This window comes from Xyrauchen texanus, chromosome 2 (assembly GCF_025860055.1).
Source record: "Xyrauchen texanus isolate HMW12.3.18 chromosome 2, RBS_HiC_50CHRs, whole genome shotgun sequence".
Classification (NCBI taxonomy): Eukaryota; Metazoa; Chordata; class Actinopteri; order Cypriniformes; family Catostomidae; genus Xyrauchen; species Xyrauchen texanus.
This window is the reverse complement of record NC_068277.1, coordinates 18,787,883-18,814,891: the sequence shown is the minus strand read 5'-3', so window position 1 is coordinate 18,814,891 and position 27,009 is coordinate 18,787,883. Positions and strand designations below refer to the sequence as shown.

Below are 27,009 nucleotides of genomic sequence, written 5' to 3'. Positions count from 1 at the left end.
TACAATGTGTTCGCTCTGTCAAAGATGGCTGCGCTCAGGGGCAGAGTGGTCACAGGATGTCTTACAACATGTTTCTTTCGTCAAACAAGCACAGCGAGCATTTCCACTGTTCCTATTGTAATTACACGTAACAAGGTAATTCGAGCTTATATGGTAGTTAAGACTGTGTTTATGTTTCCGTTGGAATGTCGTGAATCGCAGTTCTGCACAAGGTATGACTTTGAGAGAAGCTAAAAGCTAAGTGCAGAGCTGTGCTTGTGTAGACTAGTAGACTATCTTCAAAATACTTACTTTTTAAAACGACGCATTCGGTGTAACAGTGAATTCAGAAATAACGTGTTTGTTCAATTAACATGCTGAATAATATCTAGTGTAAAGAACAGTAGGAGTTTCTTGTTGGGATAAGTAACACATTTATTTTCTGTTTACATTTTAAACTATATAGAATTGTTATTGACAAGATCCTGTCACAGTCACTACCCCCTTGCTGATATCTGTATGAATGATCTCTTATAGATTAGGTCCTAACCAGATCATTGTCCTTAGGTCATTGAGTTTAAAAAAACAAACATATTATGTCTGAATCTTATGATGTTTCAGTGGTATATACCAAGATCTCATCTTCACACTCTCAGAGGAAGTAGAGGTCCATTGGTTACGGCCTTTGTTGGGTGTCACAACCATGGACAGTTCCTGCTAGGCAGTGCTGTGGCAGTCAGACACAACAGCTCGCAGGTGGGTTGCTCAAAACAGAGGGTTTCTGCTTTGGTAGTTTGTAGAAGTGGGCGATATAAAAAAAAACATAAATAAAATAATATCCAACGAAAAAAACAACTAATTGACCGAATGAATGCCCTAGTAGTTAGTTTGTATTGCACTTCATTCATTATTGCATTATGAATGATACATTTAGTGGTGCTTGCTTTAGCAAAGCATCACTATTATTATTTCACATACTGCTTTTCTTCTTCTTCTCCTTCTTTCTTCCCCTTTCGTACAAACTTGGCAGTTAACTCATCCCGCACCGCTTATAGTACACCCATGACTTTTATAAGCGATCAGGCATCTCAGGATTAGAATGTCATAAGAGACTTCAGGGTTGGGTAATTTGACTCGTGCTAGCAAGCAGCCTTAAAGTATCACCTTGGAAACTGCCTATACACACCCTAACAACCATCCATAGCACCCTAGTAACCTTATAGAAGCACCTATATATAGCATTATATTATAGGAAGTAGCCTTTATAGTATCAACCTAGAAACTGCCTACATAGCAACCACTTAGCAATACCTTAGCAACCATCCAGATCTGCCTAGCAATGCCCTAGTGGGAACCCAGAACACCCTTGTAATTGTCTAGCAACCATCCAGAGCACCCTAACAGCAACTGTATAAGAACACCTATGTCTCGGCACCAGAAAATTGTAGAGACACAGGGGTGGGCTCTTTTGACTCAGGTGAAGTGTACTATGGCCATTGGTGGGACTTTGTGTTGAAGGGCTTTGTCACATCAAGCACCACTCACATTTTCTTCTGAAAGCAGTTCTCTTGTCTCTGCTGTTATTTCACTTATATTAGGTTTTGTAATAAGACAAATTTTTGTGATATATCAAAGCAAAATTATTTTGCTTACTTTACAGGCTGCCGAAACAGTTCAAACTGTGTCCACTCCCAGTGAACTGGTAGGAGCTACTGCATCAGTCCCAGTCTCCATTCCAACTCCTAGTGCTGACCCTGCTCTAGCAGTCACACCACCAATTACAGAGCAGGTTGCTGATGCTCCTCTTTCAGCATTAGATGTCCTGCAGGGGGTTGGTGCTGATCCCAGCCTAGCAGAGCTTGGCCTGGGCAGCAGCACACCTGTGGGCTTGATCCAGAATCTGCTTGAGTTTATGCACGTTGGCATTGGACTACCGTGGTGGGGTGCTATTGTTGCAGGTAACGCAAATCACTGTGCAATTAGTCAGTTGCTATTATCCGTGTCTAAAGAGATGATAGAGAACTTAGGATCTTAACAGGGAAGTCAACTTAATATTTTAGGAATCGACAGCATTTGTGGCATAATGTTGATTACCACAAAAACACATAGTTTATGTCTTTTAACGTTTACAGATTGTCCCCATTCGCTTCTATTGTCAGTGCCTAACTATAAACCAGATCTTTAGCTTTTTTATGTTCTTTAAATATCTGCATTATATCAGACACTGGCCATTGAACAACCTATATTGGGTTGACCAATACTTTACAGTTATATCTTGATTTATTTTTTTATTTTATTTATTAAAAGTTACAGTGATCTAAGATTTCTCTCTTTTTCATACAGTAATTTTCCTTCAGTCATTGTGCTTAAAGCTACACTATGTAACTTTTAATTTTTTGTTAAAAAATAAAATGTTTTTAATGAGAGAGTGAAACAAAACTCCATCTACCAAACCACGTCTTTACCCAAATACACTTTGATAAACCTATAAGAATTATGAATATTTTAGAGCTGTCGGGGAAGATTTTGCGGGAAATTGCATTTGCCCATGCGTGTTCACATGTCACATCATATCCGAAGACAGAAAATAAGATCCGGCTTCTGTAGTTTGTGTATGGTGTGGGAGTAGCATGAAGCTGAATGTTTGTTTTCACATTAAATGAGAAAAATTTACCATGGATCATTCAAAATGACAAACCCCTGGGGATCACCGGTTGTAAAAACAAAGAAACCCAGAACAGAGCAGAAACTACAAGCAAAAGGGAAAGCGACAGAGTCCGTAATAAAACCCAAATTAACTCTGCTTGGCTTTTCAGTGGTGGCGACAACTGAAAGGATTTAAAAGTGACTGTGGCAGGTCGGAGTGCGGGGCCGGGTCGTGATCCTACACACCTATAAACCTCACGGAGGCATAATTAGCCTAATACGGGACCAGGTGTGTAGGATCACGACCCGGCCCTGCCCTCCGCCCTTCCACAGTGACACAGAGATGTCTTTTTTTCTTACTCAAGAGATAAGATATTTTATTTAAATGGTTTATATCTAGTTGTGTATTCACGTGTCTGTGTGTGTGTAGTGAAATACAGTAATTATACTGTAATTGGTGCAGAACTTTTCACTTACTAGCACACAACAATCATTTCTATAAATAAATCCTTTAGTCCTAGGCTTGCAAAGGACATGCAAGTCTTGAAATGATGTTGACCACTGGTTGGTAACAATGACAATCTATAAATTAGTTACTACCATGGTCTATTTGGCCAGAATATCCTACAGTTATAAAAAAAAATGTATTACAACGTTTGACCTTATCAAACTAGCAATTGTTATTTCTAATGTTAACGAACATTGCCTAACTTTTGTAATGTCATTTATTTAAAAATATCAATGTTTCCAATAAGTCAAAACAACAGATTTGGCACTTACCTGCTCAGATGACGTTTTCGGTTATCCAACTTTTCCTTTCTTTCGTTATTTATTTGTCCATTCACTCTGATAAGATGTCCTGTATCCATGTGTACACCAGTGCCTCAAACCACATTCATCCGTGCAGGGGAGCAGAGCCGAAGCACAACTTGCATCATTACCAAAACAATGTGCTTCTGCAAAACGCATGCAGGTTTATTTTTTAACCACTAGAGGGCCACAAATTACATAGTGTAGCATTACAGATGCTTGATGCACAATTCTTGAAAATCACAACTCTTTTTGTGTTGTTTTAATAACATGGATGGTTTCTCTATTCTGTTTTCCGTAGGTACCATTATTGCTCGGTGTGCTGTGTTCCCGGTCATTGTGAAGGGACAGAGGGAAGCGGCCAAGCTGAACAACGTCTTGCCAGAAATGACCAAACTCACCAACCGCATGAATGAGGCCAAGCAGAGCGGGAACAAGTTTGATTGTAAGTTTCTCATCTATTTTCTAAACTATCTTTGCTCTTCATATCTGTTCTCTCCCTCTCTACCATTGTTATATTGTCACTGTGTATAAATTATCTTCTCTCATCCATTGCTTCTCTATTCTATTCTCTGTCATTGTCTAGTTTGTTAGCTTATTCTGGTACAAAACTTATCAGTATATTATACTGCAGTGAGCAGTGTGTTTATTTGCTCCACTTTTCTTATGACTGTCCTGTGTTCTAAAACACACAGGTGTGTACAATTTTAACATTTATTGCCATTCTCTAGTTTCAAAGGCGTACACCGACTTGATGATGTTCCAGAAGAAACATGATGTAAACCCTTTGCGTGGGTTCCTAGTGCCCTTGGTTCAGGTCAGTTGCAGATTTCCTTCATAATCCTTTTATCCTTATGAGCATCAGATCACTACGTATGTGTCTACACCAAATAATTGTATTAATCTGCTGCTGTTTATTAATCATATTTACCCTCTTATCATCTTTCTCCACAGGCTCCAATCTTTATCTCTTTCTTCATTGCCCTGCGTAAAATGGCGTATCTGCCTGTGCCCAGTTTGCAGACTGGTGGCCTCTGGTGGTTCACAGATCTTACAGCATCTGATCCATTTTACATTCTCCCTATTGCTGTGACTGGTACTATGTTTGCCATCCTAGAGGTGAATTATTAACATTTAGTCTATTTTTCCAATTTTAGAAACTGGTTTCAATATTTTGAATTTAAATTTAACACAAGTTTGTTGTGTTTAAGTATTGTTTGCTGTTGTTTTTAAAGTAGTAAAATGTGTTTAGATATAATATACTGTATATATTTCACATGTATTCTTAGTTGGGAGCTGAGTCTGGTGTCGACAACCCTAACCTGAGGGCCATGAAGACTGTCTTCAGAATCATGCCCTTGGTCATCCTCCCTATGACGATTAACTTCCCCACAGTTAGTCCTCTGTTTCTCATCCTCTCTCTGTCTTTTTCAAAAATGAAAGTTATTTACTCAATCCCATGTCAGTCCAAACCCATATGCTGTTATTTTTTTTCTGTTGAACACAAAAGAAGAATTGTTGAGGTTGTTCAAAGTGCCCCCCCAATGGCTGAAGCTGAAACTACAGTCATGTGCAACAGTGCAGAACAAAACCTCATTCTTTAACTTAGCATGGATATGACATGAAAGGCTCAGCGCCTAAAATTCTGAAGTATTTGAATAGTAATTACTTTAATAAACAATTTAATACTCTCATACCCTAAACCTAAACTTAACAGTTTTGAGCAAAAGAGCCTGGTAGCACATGTACCAGTTATCTATTTAACATGTGTGTTTACATCTAGAAGATATCTTTTTTAGATTGTTTACTCATCTGCAATACACCTTCAGCACTTATTTATTTCTACTGAGCAAAAAATTATTTACCCAACTGATATTTACTCTTTTCCAGTATAGAAATGAGTCTAAAAAAAATTTTATTATACTTTTTTTAATGTCCATTACAATGGATGCCATGACTGAACAAATTTAAAATGTCAAGAAGTGTTCAGGAGGAATCTTTATGCTTTTATAGCAGAACTAATAAATGTGAATTCATCTTAAAGATTTTGAAGAGGACATACTGATTAACAGTAACTATAGAATGTACAAAAGTTCATAAAACTTGTATGATGAGATAGTCTCAAAAAACTTTAAAAATTTCTCTGAATGTGTGTACCTATTCATGTCTGTATGTATGACTTAGTGTATATGTCTCTCCACACTTGTGAGTATAGTGTGTGTGTGCGTGCATGCGTGTGAAAGTGTGTTTGTGTGTACTTGCTGGTTGATTTTTGTTGGAGCTTCAAAGTATCACTGTGTGCATTGTACAGTATATGATTTTCATGTTCGATGAGCTTCCTTGAAGCAATTTCGGTTGGGTACAAAGCACAGATGAATGTTGCACTTGTCACAGAAGACATGTGTTTTTCCTGTGCAGTGTAGCCTCTTGCACCTGGTGGCCTCTTTCTTTTCATCATTGTTTCCCATGTGGTCCACCATGTCAAACTGCACTTCAGGTAGGGGCCCTTGGGTCCTGAACTTGTTGTCTGTACCCATGGACTGGCACAGGAGACATGCTGGGTCTTCCGCTTTTGCTGCCACTGGCTTATGCACTCTTACCAGACATTGGGCCACATTAATTTTGAAATGGAGGAGATCCAAGACATCTTTTCTTGGGATCTTCGCCCTCTCAGCATCTATCCTGTACTCAGACCAGCTGATGACTACAATGAGGTCAAAGGCATTCTCAGGGTCAGCTTTTTGGACTGAATTTTAGTCCTGTACAGACTGATGAGTTGATTCAGTAGGTCGACACCCCCCATTGCTTTACCACCTTTGGCCAAGCAACATTCACATACATCCTCTGCTATTTTGTCCCAGCATTGCACCTCATCCGTACGGCCATCACAGACAAAGTTCGAAGCCATGAGGACTGATCTATTGTCGAACCATTTGACGAGCACCACCCTCCCATCACGGTCCACAACTTCTTCATAGTTTCCTCACTCCTTTCTTGACATGTCTTTATCGGACCTGAGTGTTGGCTTTGTAAAACAGCAGGCTCTTGCTGTCCCAGCAGCATGTTTGTTTTTCTCTGCTGACAGGTGACGTGAATAACATTTATTATCTCATTACAATGGCACATATCAAGGGTTGGGATATATTAGGCAGCAAGTGAACAGTCAGTTCTTGAATTTCATGTGTTGGAAGCAGGAACAATGGGCAAGCGTAAGGATCTGAGCGACTTTGACAAGGGCCAAATTGTGATGGCTAGTTGACTGGGTCGGAGCATCTCCAAAATGGCAGGTCTTTTGGGGTGTTCCAAGTATGCAGTGGTTAGTAACTAAAAAAATATTTGTCCAAGGCAGGACAACAGGTGAAGTGGCGACAGGGTCATGGACACCCAAGGCTTACTGATGCACGTGGGGAGCGAAGGCTAGGCCGTCTTGTCCGATCCCACAGAAGAACTGCTGTAGAGTGCCCATGCTGACCCCTGTCCACCGCCGAAAGTGCCTACAAAATGGGCACATGAGCATCAGAACCGGACCATGGTGCAGTGGAATAAGGTGATCTGGTCTGATGAATCACATTTTGTTTTAGATTATGTGGACAGCCAGTTGCGTGTGCGTCGTGTACCTGGGGAAGAGATGGCAGCAGGATGCACTATAGGAAGAAGGCAGGCCGGTGGATGCAGAGTGATGATCTGGGCAATGTTCTGATGGGAAACCTTGGGTCCTGGCATTTATGTGGACGTTATTTTGACACTTGCCACCTACCAAAATATTGTTGGAGACCACATACACCCCTTCATGGCAACGGTATTCCCTGAGTGACCTCTTTCAGCAGGATAATTCGCCCTGCCACACTGCAGAAATTGTTCAGGAATGGTTTGAGGAACATGACAAGAGTTCAAGGTGTTGACTTGGCCTCAATTTTCCAGATCTCAGTCTGATTGTGCAGGGCCAACAAGTCCGATCCATGGAGGCCCCATCTCGCAACTTCTAACTTCTGCTAACGTCTTTGTGCCAGATATAGGACACCTTCAGAGGTCTTGTGGAGTCCATGCCTCGACGGGTCAGAGATGTTTTGGCGGCACAAAGGGGACATGATATTAGGCAGTTGGTTATAATGTTGTGGCTGATTGGTGTATATTTTATGTCAATTATCAGTAGATAGGACTCTACAACTGGAGGCATATCTGAAGATGTGTCGATGATGGTGGTAAATGGCCTATGATGCCATTTAGTCTCCTCCTCCTCGGCAAGTCTGACATTAATCAGTTCCTCATGCACCTGTGTCTCCTCAGTCTCAACACTGGCTTCTACCTCAATCTCATCTGCTACCTCTCTGTTCTTCTGTTGTGCAATGAACCTCTCCACTGTCTCTGTCCCTCTCTAAACCAATGAAAAATAAGTACACCTTACTTTTAAACTATTCTCAATTGTAATATTTAACATTAGATATTTAATGCTAACTTCTAAACTTTCAATCTATCTCACTCCTTGTCTCATCATCTACCTCATCTTCTCAATCCAAGCAGTCATTATCGGATAGTTCACCATTTACTAGAAGTTTAAGGAAGTCTACCACTGTATACTCTAAAAGTACATTTAACAATAATATTATCAATTTTAAATTGATGACAATAAATATATTGTCAAATCACAGATTAACTATGAAATATATCCACAAATGTCCCAACCTTGGCATACTGATACTAAATAATGAGGTTCCTTCTGACGTCTTTTATGACCTGATCTCCATTGGGATGGACATTAATCTTTAAAAAAATCTTGTGCTCTACAACTTTGAATTATCTTCAAATGTACGATCACTTGATAGTGTTAAGATTATAACCTGTGTGAATTGATGAAGCTACTATGGACATAAAATAGTATTTAAAAGGTGAAAAGGGTGCCTACTCCTCTTGTTTAGTTGGTGAGCCATGGCTTTGGTGTGTGATTCCTGAAGCTCTCTCACATTAAGTTAGGGGTGATAACTTACTTGTAATTGGTTGATTAGGGACCAGTTAGTAACCTGGCATTGTTCAAATTATGAAAGCATACATTTTTATTGGTTTACAAAAATGTCATGTCTATTCCAATGGACGCAGGGTCTGAAGGGTTAAGATGTTTCCACTCATGTCAATAGGACACTTAACAGATGTCTTTGAGACATTTATGATTTAGAATGTTTGTAAATATGATCTTTTTAAGATGTTTATCAGATGTTAATTAGATTGTGATGAGGGGGTCTGGGTAGCTCAGCGAATAAAGACAGCGACTATCACCCCTGGAGTCACGAGTTCAAATCCAGGATGTGCTGATCGACTCCAGCCAGGTCTCCTAAGCAACCAAATTGGCCCGGTTGCTAGGGAGGGTAGATTCACATGTGGTGGGGTAACTTCTTTGTGGTCGCTATAATGTGGTTTTCTCTCGGTGGGGCGCTTGGTGAGTTGTGCGTGGATGCCGTGGAGAATAACGTGAAGCCTCCACACGCACTAGTTCTCCACTATAAGAGCGCTCAACAAGAAAAGTGATCAGATGCGTGGATTGACAGTCTCAGATGCGGAGACAACTGAGATTCGTCCTCCGCCACCCGGATTGAGGCCACAACAAGTGCATTGGGAATTGGGCATTCCAAATTGTAGAGAAAAAAAACAAAAACAAACAAAAAGCACCATATACACTATATTTCAGGTCTTCTGAAGCCATACGTTAACTTTGTTTGGGCACTAGACTGAAATTTAGGTTTTATTAACCGAAAATCCTACCCTTTGCTCGTTTTTTATTCCGCATATTTAAAGCGGTGTATCACAGAACTGCCATGGCATGTTGATGCGTCCATATAAACCTATTTCTTTAAGGATTGCAGCCTTTAGGTAAGGAACAGCATTGTGTTTATGACAGGATTAGTCTTCTCTTGATATGCAGTAATGATTTCCATCAGTGTAACACTATCTGTGTGTTTTCTAGGCTGTGTTTACCTACTGGATGACCTCTAACCTCTTCTCGCTGGGTCAGGTGGCCCTGCTGAGGCACCCGGCAGTGAGACAGAAGTTCCGCATCCCAGAACGCATCACACATCCACCTTCAGCCCTGCCTAAGAATGAAGGTTTCTTTGAAACTATCAAGAAAGGTGTGGATACATTTGAGGGACATTTTTTCTTTCATCTTCTATATCTGCTTCTCTTTCTGCTATGCCTGTTTTGTGCTTCCTGTGTAATATTTCTCTGTGTGTGTTACCTCAGGATGGAAGAATGCCCAGTTGGCTCAGCAGCTGGAAGAGAGAGAAAAGAGAATTAAAGGACATCTTGACATGGCAGCCAAAGGTGAGGTTCCATTCAAAAACTATTTTAAGGCCAGCATCATAACCGAAATGGAACCTCATAAGCAACTAATTTGAAATGTTCTTGCTGCAATTCAATGGCCACACAAATGATGCTCCTCCAATAAAACTCACATTTGATTGCAACAGAGTTTGGTGTGACACTCTTAAGCATAAAAACTACCCAACACACAAAGATTAGGTTAATTGGATAGTTCATCTAAAAAAAATTTAGTTCTCTCATTTACTTATCATTATGCCATCCCAGATGTGTATGACTTCTGCAGAACACAACATTTTTTAGAAGAATGTCTCAGCTCTGTAGGTCCATATAATGCAAGTCAATAGTGACCAAAATTTGGTCCAAAAAAGCACATAAAGGCAGAATAAAAGTCATCTATTTGACTCAAGTGGTTTAATCTCTCGCTGTGTTAGAATATCCATATTTCTGTACTATATAGTATGCCAAAAACAGTATGCCAATGGAGTTGTATGTCAGAATCCACAGTATTCATGAAGCAGTAAGCGAGAAATACCTGGATGACCTTTTTCCGGAAAGATTCTGAAGTGCGGATCGACTGGACACTTAACTATCCCATAATCCCTTGGGAGCTGAGGCAACGTCACGTTCAAAACAATTGTTGTTGTTATTACATCATATATTCGGGACACGAGATGATGCCAACGTCACCGGATGTAGTATGTCCGAAATCTATTCATGCTACTTACATAAAAGAATGTACTGTTTTGATGGCAGATAAGTGCGTCCTTCATAAAATACAGTACATACTGTGACAATATGCGGTTTTGGTTGCATCACATGTCTTCTGAAGTGAACTAATCAGTTTTAGGTGAGAAGAGACCAAAATGTACATTTTCAATATACATCTTGCCATTGCTATCTCTAGGCATGATCATGAATTCAAGCTTGTTTACACTTACTAGCGCTTGATGAATGCAGAGGGCTAGATGGCACTAGGAAGTGTAAACAAACATTCATGATCGCCAAGGAAACTGGTAATGTCAAGATTTATAGTGAAAAAGTAGTTATGTTTAGGTCTGTTCTCACCCAAAATCGATTAGATCACTTCAGAAGACTGGATTAAACCACTGGAGTCTGATGGATTACTTTTATGCTGCCTTTATGTGCTTTTTGGAGCTTCAAAAGTTTGGTCACCATTCACTTGCATTGTGATACTCTTCTAAAAATCTTTGTGTTCTGCAGAAGAAAGTCATACACATATGGGATGGCATGAGGGTGAGAACATAAGAGAATCTTCTTTTTTGGGCGAACTCTCCATTTAAATTGTTTATTATTATTATTATTACTGAATTGTTGTTTTATTGATAATTTTGGATGAAATATATCTGTAGTCAGAATATTCAGTCAGAATATTGTTTTGATAATTTTTTTGTCTCTTCATGCCAAAATGAGGTATCTTAGAAGGTAGTATAATGTCTTTGGATCAGCCTGTGGGTCTGAAGTGTGAATATGATGCCTTAAAATGCTGTCTACCTGGGCAATTTATTAGATTTTGGAATAATTCTGTGTGTGCCCTTGTTGCTATATTGCAGTGGTTCTCAACCCTGTTCCTTGAGCCAGCCAACACCCCCTTACCTTTTCTCCCTTTTCTGACATACCCAATTCAGGTCTTGCATTTTCCACTAATGAGTTGAAACAGGTGTGTTTGATTAGGGAGATATCCAAAATGTGTAGTGTTGGGGGGTTCTCCGGGAACAGGGTTGAGATATGCTATATTGGATACTACAGATGGAGCTTGGCATGTTTTTTCTTTTCACAATTAAATTATTTTCACTCTCACGTCAAGGTCCCCTGAGGCAGACTTTTACCCACAATCCCCTGCAGCAGTCAGCAGCACCAATGTCGACAGGAAAAACAAGTAGTCCTAAGCAAGATGATAAGAAAAGGCCCTGGGAAGAGACGATAGGATAAAAGCTACATGGAGAATTGTGCGCTTTCTTTGTTTGTGTATATATATGTATTGAGACAGACACAGAATGTGTGCTAGAGTGTGTATTGGAAAAAGTGTTGTGCTGTGTGTTCATACCATTAAAGAGCAATATAATCGCCTTTATTCTGCTGTTAAATATTTTTGGATAATGATTGCTATTCAGTATAATTGACTCTCGTATCACAAAGAGTGGCTTGGTATAAAGCAGGATAATGTACAGTCAGTTGAAACTTCATGTAAGATACTTAATTGTGATCACCCAGTAAGGGTTTATTTTTCAATTATGACCGTTTAACTTTACATTTATCCCATACTTATTTGTCAACAAAGCACATAAATACAATCATAGACTAAATGTCAACACCAACATTATAACAATATTTATATGTCCCAAACACAGCAACTACGTTTTTTGTCCTTTATTTTTTATGTCACAATACCAGAGTAACACTGCTTTTGTCATTTCAGTATGTATAGAAAAACATTGGAAATACTGCTCGATATTCCGATATTGATTAGTAAATGATTATAAAACATATTGTAGTGATAATTCCTGTTGTCAAAATGCAAAACAAACTTTCAATGTACAGGCATCTAAATGTATATTAAATTAAAACTTTGACAGTGTGACCAAAAATGTGCCTATATATATATATAAAAACCTTCATAACATTAACCGAACAAGTAAGTTTACAGTTGTTTCAAAGAAATGATACAAATATCACCAAATAATTCCTCATCAGTGCTATCGTTTCACCATCCTACCAAGTCCTGTAACATCCTCAACATCCAAAGGTACTGTAGTTTCCTCTTACATGGATAGTTCTCCCAAAAAGGATAATTGTCCAAAACAAGTGGGCCACAATGACAAATTCAGAAGAATGTTGATGCTGCTCTTTTTCCATACAATGAAGGTGAATTTCCATTTGTGTTCCACAGAAAAAAAGGAATTCATAGGGTATGGAAAAACATGAGATTTAATAAAAGATGTCACAATTTTAGTTTTTGGGGAACTATCCCTTTAAGCTAGTATTTCTCAATCCTTTACTGGAGTACCACTAAACACTACACATTTGGATGTCTCCCTTATTTGACACACTCAATTAAGATCATTGAGCACTGTTAGGGGTACGCCAGGAAATGATTGAGAAATACTGCTTTAAGCATTAAAAAAAGTTACTGTTTTTTAAAACCATTATAAATATTTCCAATAAATATAAAGGACTTGCTTTGACTTCGAATCAGAGGGTTGTTTTTATTCCATATCTAAAGCGATATCTGTGTAAACCAGCGTCAAACGAGGTTTTCACAACAGCAGCCAAATAAGATGTTTCTCTGTTTTGAGTCTCCATTCTGTCATCAAACATTGGATAAGCTGAGGTGGATATTGTACATTTTGGTTGTCCCGTGTACCGTCCACTTCTACTCTGCCTTTCCATCATCTGTGTCCATCTCGGTAAGGACACAGAAACACACTTTCTGGATGATTATACCTGATGATGCTGTTACAGAAGGAATGAATGAGGAATACCTTGCGTTAACCACATAATTAGGACCAATATTTACTCTTATTATCACCTAAATCTTTATGCAGAGGCTTACCAATAAATTTGCGGAGCCACATGGGCCGACGGGAGGCAGGTAGATGACAACAGAGGAAGTAGACGGGTACTCCCGAAAGGGCAATGCCGATGCCAATTAATGAGTTGATAGTGTCACTGTATAAAGGCACCACCACAAGAAACACTGTGCAGAGGCAGAATATAATTGGGAAGAACAGACTGAGCTGAAAGAGATAGACAGAAAGGATTAATGAGTTTAGTTAAGGCTAATCAGAAATCTGACATTTTACTACACAGACGAGTCCAAATTATTTTTGTAAAAATCAATATTATACCACAAAAGTTTTCGATTGAGTTTGACTTATAATGAACACGGAATATTCCTTTTAGGCATGTCTTAAATCTTCACCTCATTGTTACAAGCAAGTCTAATCTTATTTAAAAAAAATACATGACAAATGCATTTTGTATGGTTACTTTTAGTGGTCGTGGCCTGTCTGGTTGTTTCCATCGCAGGTAAAGCTGTCCCAGAATAGACAGACCCACAAAGAACCAGTAGCTAAAGCTGTAGTAGTTGATCAGTTTGAATATGTCCTCCACACACAGATACACAAGCGCCATGGCACCCTGTTGCACATCAAAACACACTTTAAGTCAATTTACACTCAACCATAGCTACATTTACAAGGGTTTCATCTATATACAGCCATGGCCAAAAGTATTGGCAGTGAAATACATTTTGTGTTTTGCAAAGTTTGCTGCTTCAGTATTTGTAGATTATTTTTCACATGTTTCTATGTTATACTGGAAAGCAATGATAAGCATTTCATAAGTTTTAAAGGCTTTTATTGGCAAAAACATTCAATATATGCAGAGTCAATATTTACAGTGTTGATCCTTGTTCTTCAACACCTCTGCAATTCACTCTGGAATGCTGGATATCAGCTTCTGGGCCAAATCCTGACTGATGGTGATCCATTCTTGACTTCTTGAGAGAGTCCACTCCCTTGGATGAAAAGCAACCCCACACATGGATGGTCTCAGGATGCTACACTGTTGGCACAACACAGGGCTCATGGTAGCGTTCACCTTTTCTTCTCCGGAAGGGGGCTTCATCAGAAAAAATAACTTTGCACCAGTCTTCTGCTGTCCAATCCTTGTACTTCCTGCAGAATTTCAGTCTGTCCTTGATGTTTTTCTTGGAGAGAAGTGGCTTCTTTGCTTCCCTTCTTGACACCAGGCCATTGTCCAAAAGTATTTGCCTCGCTGTGCATGCAGATGCACTCACACCAACCTGCTGCCAATATTGAGCAACTTCTGCACTGGTGGTGACACGATTCCGTAGCTGACTCCTCAGGAGGAGACGGTCCTGGCGGTTGCTGGACACACTGGGACGTCCTGTAGCCTTCTTCACTGCAGTTGAACCTCTCTCCTTGAAGTTCTTGATGATCCGGTAAATAGTTCTTTCAGGTGCAATATTCTTTGCAGCGATTTCCTTGCATGTGAGGCCATTTTGATGCAAAGCGATGATGGCTGCACGTCTTTCTTTAGAGGTAACCATTGCTAACAAGAACACAATGATTGGAAGCACTTCTTCTCTCCTTTTATAGCAATCAGTCTGCTCTTATAATAAAATCAAAATGATAGAGTGATTTCACCTGACTAGTACTCGTTCACACTTTACCAGGTGCTGCTGATATTAGTGAAATTATGTTAGCTGGTCATTTTGTGTCAGGGCCAAAAAACAGTGAAATTTGGGTTTTTATGATTACATTTCTTTGGCCAATTAAGCTTTTTGCAATTATTTAAAATGCATCTGATCACTCTGCACAATAATCTAGAAACAATGTGAATCAACACCACAACAACTGAAGCAGAAAACTTTGCGATACACAAAATGTATGTCACTGCCAATACTTTTGGCCACGGCTGTAGATTACATGACTTATGAAAGCATGGAATACATATAATGTCATGCATTTAGATGATGACGGCTCTGACATTCGGTATGCATGATGTTTAGCAGAAAAGGTAGGACAGACACAGAATGGAAGTACAGTATAATAAGGCATAGTGGTATTCTAACACATTCTAACACATAAATGGAGAAGTTCAGGTGGGGACTGACATTGAAGAGCAGGGCGGGGATGGGGGTGAAACGGTTGACATGAATCATGCACAGGTAGTCTGGCAGGTGGCCCTCTCTCGAGCCCACGAAGAACAGCCTGGGTGGAGATATTTACACAAATGAGAAATGAACTGAGACTGAAATGCCACCTTGGCTAGATCTCCACAGCCGTTTTTGCGCTATGAGAACCTCAAAGTCACAGAATATAAAATGGTCCTGAAGATGATCATGGACTTGACTCTATTATTATTATTATAAGTTTATAAATCAGTATAGATGTAGAATGTCTGTTAAAATAGAATGAGATGATGAACCATATGGCAACAATGATAGCTTACTGCTGAACTATTTAGGTTCAGGCATCAACAAAACTCACCTTGAAGCAGCCAAAATAGATGCATTTAATCCTCCAAAGCAGGAGAAGGCGACAGCGAGTGGTATCGTCCAATTAAAATACCCAAATACCTGGTCTGCAAATGTCTATGGGTTAAAATGTTAATTAGCCCATCTTTTCAACAATGTTTACGGTCTCTTTGCAATATAGGCTAGAACCAGATATGGGTACTCACCACAGCCACGGCATCACTGTCCAGAATGGCAGGGATGGGCAGGATTGTATAGTATGCCACATTGGTCAGGATGTAGATCACTGTGACAATGGGCATGGAGATGGCAATGGCCAATGGAAGATTTCTGCATTATATAAAACAGCCACCAGGGGGCAAGGTATTAATGTTCATGTCTTACTCTGACAAGGCACACGCTACAATAGGTATGTTCTATTATGCAATTTATCTATACAGTGTATCCACAGCTCTTTAAAGGAAAGTTTGTCTTCAGTCAGACACTGCTGATAATGTTTCACCTAATCCTTTGAGATATTTCTTGGTCAATGTTCTTTAAATTCTTTATAAATAGATTTCATTGACATATTATATCGTAATGTCTCAGTGGCACTACAACATTTTACATGCTGTTTGCAGCCATCTACCATTACAGTTTTCTTCTAATGATGAGACAGGTTTGTATTATCTCATCAATTTTGGATTTTGGTGGAGGAAGCTGGTTTCTTCTACCCAGAGCCCCAAATGCATAAATGTTTGGATAGTTTCTGGGCAGGAATTTTAAAAGGGAGCTCTTGTCACATGACAGACCTGAGAAATCCATCAAAAGGCATGTGATCAATCACATGTTTGCTGTGTTTAAATAAATGCTCAGTCATTAGAGTAAATCAGAGATAAAACCTTTGGAGGAGGAAAAACCATCTTTATTATGCTTATTTTACCCTTTTCCCTTAAGAAAGAAAGAAAGAAAGGTGTACTTTTTCCAACTAAATTAACAGAGTTTAGAATAGTGTACACTCAGCGGTCGCGGCTTGCCCAAGTATCAAAATGGGTGGAGTTTCCTAGCTGTAATGCTGGCTTGACAAAACAATTGTAAATAATGGTGAATGTGGCAACTAGACAAAGCCTGGAAAATATGAGCTGAATGTTTTTCCATCACCCCACGCTGTGTGAGTATGTACATTATTTGAGATAAAAGTGTTGGACTGAGACTGGCTAATGTGCTAAAACTAGCAGCAACACAATCGCATGTGTTTATTATACTACAGGGCTGTTGAATGCTTGATTCTGATTGGTTGACAGACATTCTAAGGTGTGCAATTATTTTTCAGTAAACACACAGCTATGAAGTATTTCCAGGTCTTGACTACATAACGGTTCTCAATAATTTCACTAAATTATTTCAGTTATTTCAAAGAGCAGTACAGGCTAACACAGAACGATAACAAACTAAAACAAAGGCACTGGCTTAGTACATCAGATAAGAATGACAAAACATTTCTGTATTATCCAAAATAACGTTAAATATTTCTGGAAAGCACCCTCGCACTCACTCCCTTTCTCTCTCACACAAGGACACACATACATATGCTCACACATAGACACTCACAAGCAAAAGAGCATTGATGTCAAAGGACCCCTGTGACTCAATAAAACAGTTGTTTAGCAACGGAAAAGATGCGGGGCTGCTGAGAAGTCTACTAAATCTTACTGCAGATTGGAACTGATGTTGAACCGAAGATCGCGAGGATCGCCATGAAGCACTCGGTAACATTGAAGCATGTCATTCTGCATTCAGGACGCGCATAAGCGTTTTCATGCTGCTCTGTGTTGGAGCCTTTCTTATTTCATACTATACTTACTTTGATAGTTTTGTGCAATATGATTTCATAGTTACTTAGACTATTTATTTTTTGAACAACCGTTCTTTAACATGTTGAAATGCTGCACTTAGTGTCCATATATCCTACTGAAACATATCTTATTGGAGTCACTTGAACATAATGGAGCCTAATTATATATTATTATCCTTAACACCAACTTGACTAGTCTATTATGAAAATTGGTGGTTTTGCAAATGACTAGTGTACAGGGTTGGGGAGTAACGGAATACATGTAACGGGATTACGTAATTAAAATACAAAATATTAGTAACTGTATTCCACTACAGATTCAATTTAAATCATTGGTTATTAGAATAGTTACATTCAAAAAGTATTTTGATTACTGAAGAGATTACTTTGCATTTCATTGTCATTTGTTTCATTTAATATTTAGTCGTTTCAGATGTAATACATTTATACATATAAATGATGCGATCCAAGGTGCATTTGAACAGCAGTGAAACACTTTCTTATGATGTGTTACATTCATACGAGCAGACAGAGAAGTAGGTTTGAAGTAAGTTTGGAGGAGAAGAAATAGAAATAAACCTTGTTTAAATTATCAGCTTTACGCTAAGCTAAAATACTATTTCTAGCCATTTTACATGCACGTTACGAGGCATGATCATATTTTTTATCAAGAAAATTCACGTTGGATCATAATTAATTTTTTTCTAGTAAGACCTTTAATATTAGGGCAAAAATCTTATTCTTGATAATAATTTTTGTATTGTGTTCCTGTAAAAATATCTAAAAATCCTTAAAACAAGATCAATTATATTGATCTTGTTTTAAGATGTTTAGGTTTTTCAGAGAATGTATTTTTTACTTACTGTCTTACTGTACTGGACAGAGTTTTTATAGTCAAAACAAGTGAAAAAATGTATCAGCGCTGAAGAAGTAATCCAAAGTATTTAGATTACATTACTGACCTTGAGTAATCTAACAGAATACATTACGAATTACATTTTACAGCATGTATTCTGTAATCTGTAGTGGAATACATTTCAGAAGTAACCCTACCAACCCTGCTAATGTATAGCGTTATTGCACAGTGTATGGTGAGTCATTTGGGACACAGTCCTGGACTTTAGACAGTATAGTGTCTTACGACATCATCATCATATATTGTGTTGAAATGACCTTACCTCTCTGGGTTTTTGATCTCTTCAGTGACAAAGTTGAGAGTGTCCCATCCAGAGTATGAGAAGAGAGCAGAATATAACGCAAGCGCCACGTCACCAGGATCCTGAGATGAACCTGTGAACAGATCCTCAAAATTCTGTGTGTAACCTGGAACAAACACACAAAAACCAACACAATCAGACTATAATTTACTGTACATGTATACAGCTGCAGAGTGTGATTTTCTTAGGGTTTATACAGGTGTTTAGGGGTTGTAAAATATTTTCTTGTGTCTCTACCCTGGGATAACTTGACAAGGCCAGTGATGATGACGGCGATGAGGGCAATGACCTTTGCATAGGTGAAGAAGTCCTGAACGCGTGTCCCCCACTTGACATAGGCACAGTTCACAAAAGTCAGCAAGCCTACAGAATGAGTAAGAATTAGGTTAAGATAAAAACTAAACATCACAGGTTAAAATATCTTGTTTAGGAGCTCTGACTAGCAGATGTCCCAGTGTTTTTTTATCTTTAGAAGAGGAGATTGGTCTAATTGTTTTTGGGTGGATATCTATAAGTCTTTAAAGGAGTCTTTCCTATCTGTCTGAATCAGACAGAGTCTAGTCATACCATCACTGCAACAACATGAAATAGATATGGTCTTCCCGTTTTCATGGGGATCAAAGATCTTCAGGGGTCAGTTTGTTTTGACTGGAATGTTGTGTTATGTGTCGGGATGTACAGACAGAGAGGGAGCAGGTGAGAGAAAGTGTGTGCGTGTGTGTGATCATGCGTGTATGTTTTGTAAGGTAGTGTTCCTGGCTTGAGGAAGCAGGCCTGCTGACTCTAGCACTCCTGCTGGTTGTTTTGCAAGGAGTGAAAGAGCTTAGGGCAGCATTTACATTAAAGTTTGCATGTATGTGTGAGTGTGCATTTTTTCTGTCACACATAAAATCCAGCTTTAAGCACCTGTGATTTGATATATTCCACCCTATTAGGGCACAATCAGCAAAAATAGATTACTAGTGCAATTTAGATTTTTTTTTTCCAAAGTCTGTCCAATGAATTTGTCTTCTCAATAGAACTGAATACAGGAAATAAATGAGTTGAAAGTGAACTGAGTGAACCGAGAGTCAGACAGGGCTGTTTTTGTTAGGTAACCTAAACCCAAAGAGGAACAATGTGTCAAATGACATTAAGAATACAATCTCTAAAACAGCCAGACACACTGTTACTTTAAAAAGTGGAAAACTACCATTGTTACCTTAAGGAGTTACCTGATCGAACCATTAAAATGAAACTAAATCATTAAAACTAACCATTAGTTTTGTTGGTGTGACCTAATGTATTTAGGTTAATTTGATTATTCTTTGACTTGACTCAAACTAGTTTCTTAAGGTGTCACCACATGAAGCACATTTTAAACTCAGCTGGTCATTATTGCAGAATAAACCTTGTATAACTTGTATCATTAGGAAGATCAGACCCTTCCTATATGAGCATCCTAAACAAGTCCAGGCTCTTTTTATATCTAGACTGGACTAATCTAATGCTCTTCTGGCAGGACTTTCTGCATGCACTGTCAAACCTCTGCAATTGATTCAGAATGCGGTGGCACAATGGGTCTTTAATGAGCCCAAGAGCGGGCACATCGCGTCTCTCTTCATCGAACTGCGGTAACAGCACAGTTATATCTCTTATTTTAAATCATAACTTTATATCAAATATACAGTTTAGCATGAAATATTAAAATACAAAATATTTGACTGCAGAATGCCAAAATAGACCATTCAGAAATGAGTATTCCAGATAGACGTGTAACAATATATTATGTTACAATTCATACATACGCCCTCCTTGTGTTCTTTTAGCTTGGCTCACACTCCTAACAAATCTTTTCTAGTCCTCTTCTTATCTGTTATAGTTGCTATCAATGTTCCCTCACATTCATAAACTGCTCACACATCCCTTTTCTAATCTACAGTGGCACTTCTTACAGAGTAATGTCTCTCATTCCTGTATAATCTGCTGTTTTTATACTGGCTTAAAAATCGATGAAACAAGGGCGACGAGAACTGGGATAATTTAGACTGCATCACCATGTAGTGCTCAAAAGTTTTTGGAATGTGTCCATGTTATCATGTGATTGATTAATTAATAAAACATTTTAGGGTGGGCTTGTAAGTTAAATATAGATATTTACCATGTTTAACTGGACTAGTACAACAGTAAGATTAATCTTAATGAGTCCTTTGACTAAGAACCTGTAAAATATGATATTAATGTTCCCTAGAATTGAGAGAGAGAACTAAAGGCATTGATGAATATGTGTTTGTCTGCCACAAGACTAGATGTGTCTAGTCAGCAAGCTGCCTCTAACTCTCTAACTCTAACTCTCTCTCTCTTTCTGTGTCTGTCTCTGAATGTACTTTCGGCTCTATGTCTTGCTGAGCTGTCACTAGTTATTAGTCTTAAGGGTCAGAGTCTTAATATAGAGGACTTTAACTTCCAGAAATCAGCATATTCACATTCTCGGTAGCACATCTTATCTTTAAATGTGTGCACTTGTGTGTTACACTCAGATGAACTCCATTCAGATTGTAAATCTGACACTCTGACCTTCTTTCTGTCATTAAAAAGGCAAAAACCTTCTATTTTAATGTCTGGTAGAAAAATATTCTCATCTAGATTATCTGGTGTAAACTTTCCGTATTCGTTTTTACTTTTTGTGCTATCTTGCATGTCTGTACTGCATGAGACAGAATCACATGAATACAACCCTCAACATCAGCTGCACTCGTCTGCCACATTCTTTTCTACTACCCTTTTCCATCATTGCCACACTTTCATAATCTCTCTTCGTGTCATAATTTCTCTCTTGCTTTCTCTTTCCCCTTACAAAAAAGTATTGTGGTGGTACTATAGTATAGTGATGGTATCATCAAATGGTAATAACTTGGTACTTTGATATACACCATGATTAGTGTTGGGTGTAATCCATTTACAAAGTAATTAGTAACTGTAATATAATTACTTTTAGTAAATAAAAAGTTGTGTGATGCATTACATTTTAAATTCTTGTAATCAGATAACAGTAACTGACTTTCAATTAATTTAATTACTTTTAAGTACATTATAGGAAATGTGAGTTGCTGTGTGGATGTGTAACAATGAACAAAGAAATATAGGTATTATTTTGAATTTGTTGAGCGGAAAAGTGTTTTACAAAGTAAATTATAAGTAATTTGTTTATTTTCCAATGAATTAATTAGTAAAGTAATCTTAGTAATTACTAATTTTAGAAAAGTAATTTGTAATTAGTCATTTGTAGTACACTGACCATGATATACAGTATATTCACATACAATGGTATTTAAATGATACTCAAAGGTACTTCAAAGAATACCATGGTATTATTATAGTACTGTTTTATATTTTTGTGTAAGTGTTTCAATATATTCTCATTACTTTTGTGTATAGGCTTCAAAATCTGATGTTTAATGAGATTTCTTTCTTTCTAGATTGGAATTACATTGAAATTAACTTGTGAAAATACAAGTGCTTATTGTTAGTTCATGGTAGTTCATAATGCATTAACTAATGTTAACATATTAACAAAGAATAATGAATGCCGTAAAAGTATTGTTGATTGTTAGTTAATTGTTAGTTAACTAATGTCACCAACTGTCTTTATAATTTCATGTATTTCCCATCACCCAATTCCCATTGTCATTTCCTTCATTATTCAAACAGAGCAAAACTATTTCAAACTGTCCTAGTTCTTATACTAACTTTTCCAACAAGCTCTCAGAAGATAGAGCAATACTTCTCAGGGTTAAAAGGATGTTCTTGAAGATGCAGAGATGCACCACACCGGTTGGAAACACATAAAAATACCTCCTAAATACACACATCCACAAACACCAACTCACAGATGCAGGCTGCAGCCAGCAGACGATTGGCCACATAGGGTGCTATACATGTGGGGAAGATGGGCTGCACCATGTAGTTGGAGAAGGTGATGGCGATTACGGCCTGGCTGGTGGGCTCAATGATAAGGAGGGATGTCCATAGACGGATGAAGGCCAGAAAACCTCCAAAGGCTTCCAGGATGTAGGCATAACTGGCACCAGACTTAGTAATAGTGGTTCCAAGCTCGGCGTAGCAGAGAGCCCCAAACACAGAGAAGACCCCACCGATTGTCCACACTACCAGAGATAAGCCGTATGAGGCGCTGTACATCAGTACGCCTTTTGGTGAGACGAAGATTCCAGAGCCGATCATGTTTCCCACGATGAGACACACGCCATTGAGCAAAGAGATTTCTTTTTTCAGTTTCATCGACTGCTGAGAGCCCATTGACTTTAGGTTGCCATTCGATCCCTCTAAAGTGGGCTCCTCTGTGGGGGCAGGGCTGTAGGAAGCCATTGTTTTAAGGCTCAGGTAGGTTAGACAATAAGAAAGAAAAATAGTTCTACAGTCAGTTCAAAGAGTTCAAAGTTTTAGAAAGGTCTGAAAAGGTCCAAGTTAGATCTTGAGATTTTCCGGTGACATCTGGGAAGTATAGAGGAAAAGTATTTAATGGTTATACGTATTTACATACACATACACATACACACACACACACACACACACACACACACACACACACACACACACACACACACACACACACACACACACACACATATCATAATCTCCCAAGAAACTGGGCAATCATAAAGTGCACACATGCACACACACTTGCTTTTCAAATGTACATATGGCAATTTCGAATCCATTAAGATTAAGATTAGCTAGAACAAATGGCTTTTTTAAGGTGTGTAAACAGAGGAGGGAAAACGGTGCACAGCAGGTCTATATCTAAGAAAAACATCCAGCCTGCTCATATTCTAGTCTTACTGTGTAAAATGGGACCTGGGTTGTGTGTCTTAGACTACAGGTAACTCAACTGTTGCACCATCTCAGATAAAGACACTGGTCCATTTGATCCCATCCAAGTGAAGGGATTCTTTATATGCCAAGTCCAATTAATCTTGTCTCACTCTATCGCTTTCTCTCTCTCTCTCTCTCTTTCGCATGCACATGCAATTCAGTCTAGAGACATTTTGGTGTGTATGCATGATGATTTGTCACATGCTCCTCAAGGTTCAATGGACTCAAACGAGCTAAGCTCGAGACAGGCTGTAACATTTCATATGATAACACACAAAAAAATGCACATACGAGGTATATGACTAGTTAATTGACAGCTCATGTACTAAAAGTTCAAAGTTGAGGAAATTTGTTGAGATAAAACACTGACTATGACAGACTCTTGATTAACATGGCATAATTTTGTAGGTAAGGCCTGAAATCTGAGAGAGACAGAATGGGAATTTCACTGTGGCTGGAACTACATCTGACAGCAGCCATATTGATCTGATACCTGATAGCACATGAACATCACCCAGACGTCTATTTGATATGTATGTTTACATATGGAAGAAGTATTTTTATTTTTTTACATTGTTTGCTCATCTGCAACATGTCTATAAGATGTATATCAATAAGTGTGTCTTGGATGTCAATAAGACATTCAGCAGATATCTTTGAGGCGTTTATGATTTAGAATGTTTTTAAATCTGATCTTTTTAAGATGTTTAGCAGCTGTTAATTAGATTGTGATGCTTTCCAGATGAAACGAATGAAAACAGACCTATCAGAGATGCATGTATGTTATCTGGGACTGATTGGTTGGCCTGTGAAATGGCTAGGAGGGTCTTATTACATTTACAACAGAAGGAAGTTTCAATCAGGAAAGACAAAATTGAGATATAATCAATGAAGAACAAATAGTATGATTAAAGAGCTGAGCTGAGTGGGTGGACAGTAGGTAATTGCTGCACGTGATAATTAAAAAGCAAGATCTTAGGGGCCAGAGAGCAAGGTCCAGTGAAGGCTGATAACGCTATGAAAAAAACAACTATAAAACAAAATTACTCAAGGTTACAGCCACAACCGTGCTGCAAAGCAGATTAATCAGTCAGTAAATATTATCTTTATAATTTTATTATAACTGTATATGAACTACCTGCGATGTTACACAACAGAAACATGTATGAGTAAAGGTAAGGTAAGGTTTACAGTGATTATGCATCTCAAATTAATTGAAGATTTAAATAATGACAAGGATCACAAATTGACACAAAAGCACAGGTATACTCCCATATTTCCATGCACTCAAATAAGTACTTAAGAGGTTTATATCAGAAGGTTTTTGAGACAGAACATTACCTTTTCCTCAGATGATGAACTATGGCATCGGGTAAAGGGTGCAGGTTGTACTCATTCTTTATCTGATGTTCATTTTTGTAGTCAAGATCAATGTCATTCCCCTGTTCATTTTAAAAAGGCGTCTGAGGTTGTAATCATCAGGTCTCTGTCACGCTTTGCGCTTGAGTTCTTGCGTTTATACTCCTCCGTTTTGTCCCTGCGCCAGAGACGCCTCTAGTAGATTGAGGTTGACTCAGCAGATGCACTTCTGGTGTCTGATAAACACAGATACAGTAAAAAGACAGCGAGTGAGGGGTGGAGAAAAGGGACGAAGCTTAATTATAGTGCCACGAGCAGTTTCACGATTCAGTGGATGTTCGAGGTATAGCCCAGACCTATGAGGTGGAAACATATGGGGCCGTGCTTTGATGAAATATCGGAATATAGTACACTTAGGACTAATACATTTGAATGTTACATCTGTTATATTTCATTTATATATAAAATATTTAACTAAAACTAAAAGGTACCACTAACTTTTGTCTCAGCTTCACTTATCTCAGAAATTGCGAGTTGTTAACACTATGTAGCCTAATATAAAACATAATAATAAAAAAACATGATATAGGTCTAGTCCCTTTCGGCTTTCCGTAGTTCAACGCACATTGTGTACTTGATCATTTATATAATCGATTCCTCTGGTGCTTTACGTTAGTTATGGGAAAACGAATCTCATAAAATTCGAATCAATTGAACCAATTGCTTCACTAAATGTTTTACTGTTTCGAAAAGCTCGAAACATCGCACGCGGAGGACATCTGCTGGTCACATGCGTGTAAATGTTATGGGTATACTTGAGACAAACAGCTAAAATGAATTACATAATGCTTTGAAAATTGCTAACTGACATATATATTTTAATGTAAGAACAATTTACAATATCCTGAAATAAATAGGCTATATCTGAATCTTTACAGAATATGTAAACCATAAGTTTGCATTTGATAGGTTATTGCTTTTTAAATTGAATTTAATTAAAGTTTGTCTTCACACTAAAGCAATATCTTTTAAGTATAATAAAATGTATTATATATTTGAGATTAAATTTGTTTGTTTTTGTCAGAGTTTTTGCAATAGTGATTTGTAAACAGAAAGGCTATGGTGATAACCCACAAAGTCAGCAGTGCAGGAAGTAGTATTAGTATTATTATTATTGATCTTTCATTCTAAGGTACAGATTCATCTTAATAAATCTCTCTTGAAATAAACAACAATTTGCTTTTTGTGATTGTATGTTACAGTGAACATAACAAAGTGATTGAAGGGTAATTGTAATTCACTGACTTCCTATCAGCAAATCGTGTTTTAATCAGTCTGGTTTTATGAACCAAGTTATTGCTAAACTAGTCTTAGCCTCAGAACCTTTGCTCTAACGTTTTTAACATCTTCTTTGCCGTTTTAGTGAGAAAGATATAGCTGCAGGCCGAGCTCCAAAAAGGGGCCAGGAAAGACATGAGGCCCTTTTCCAATGCAGGAACTAAAGTCTGTACTTTTACTTTTAGGTACTCAACTCCTTTTCCACTATAAATATTGATATAAGCAGTCTCCTTGGCAATCATTATTTCAAGCTCGATTACACTTTCTAGTGCTTTTTAGAGCTCTGCGCATGTCAAGTACTATGAAGTGTAATCAATCTTGAAATCATGATCGTGCCTAGAGACTGCAATGGCAAGATGTACAGTGAATAAAGAGTTACATTTTGGTTTGTTGTCACCCAAAATCGATTAGATTGTTTAAGAAGACATTGATTAAACCACTGGAGTCATATGGATTACTTTTATGCTGCCTTTATGTGCGTTTTGGAGCTTCAAAGTTTTGGCTAGCATACACTTGCATCTTATGGACCTACAGAAGAAAGTTCTGCAGAAGAACGAAAGTCATACACATCTTGGATGGCAGGAGTGTGAGTAAATGATGATAATATTAAAATTGTTTAG

At 38.2% G+C, this 27,009-nt stretch overlaps 2 protein-coding genes across 2 annotated transcripts; one reads left to right on the top strand and one right to left on the bottom strand.

Annotated features, from left to right (window-relative positions):
• The first annotated feature begins 16 nt into the window (after nt 1-16).
• Nucleotides 17-11,721, top strand: oxa1l (OXA1L mitochondrial inner membrane protein). The gene is made up of 10 exons (XM_052151422.1): nt 17-135; nt 601-735; nt 1,640-1,937; nt 3,737-3,880; nt 4,167-4,252; nt 4,390-4,554; nt 4,725-4,829; nt 9,392-9,554; nt 9,667-9,747; nt 11,573-11,721. Exons 1-10 carry the CDS (start codon nt 25-27, stop codon nt 11,695-11,697), a joined length of 1,413 nt encoding a protein of 470 aa, XP_052007382.1. The 5' UTR covers nt 17-24; the 3' UTR covers nt 11,698-11,721.
• A 1,355-nt stretch (nt 11,722-13,076) lies between these two features.
• Nucleotides 13,077-25,300, bottom strand: slc7a7 (solute carrier family 7 member 7). The gene is made up of 10 exons (XM_052151410.1): nt 25,034-25,300; nt 22,690-23,311; nt 19,058-19,183; nt 18,782-18,926; nt 15,976-16,099; nt 15,783-15,886; nt 15,407-15,503; nt 13,756-13,905; nt 13,319-13,502; nt 13,077-13,218 (listed from the first exon to the last, which is right to left on the bottom strand). Exons 2-10 carry the CDS (start codon nt 23,183-23,185, stop codon nt 13,139-13,141), a joined length of 1,506 nt encoding a protein of 501 aa, XP_052007370.1. The 5' UTR covers nt 23,186-23,311; nt 25,034-25,300; the 3' UTR covers nt 13,077-13,138.
• Between the last annotated feature and the right edge of the window lie 1,709 nt (nt 25,301-27,009).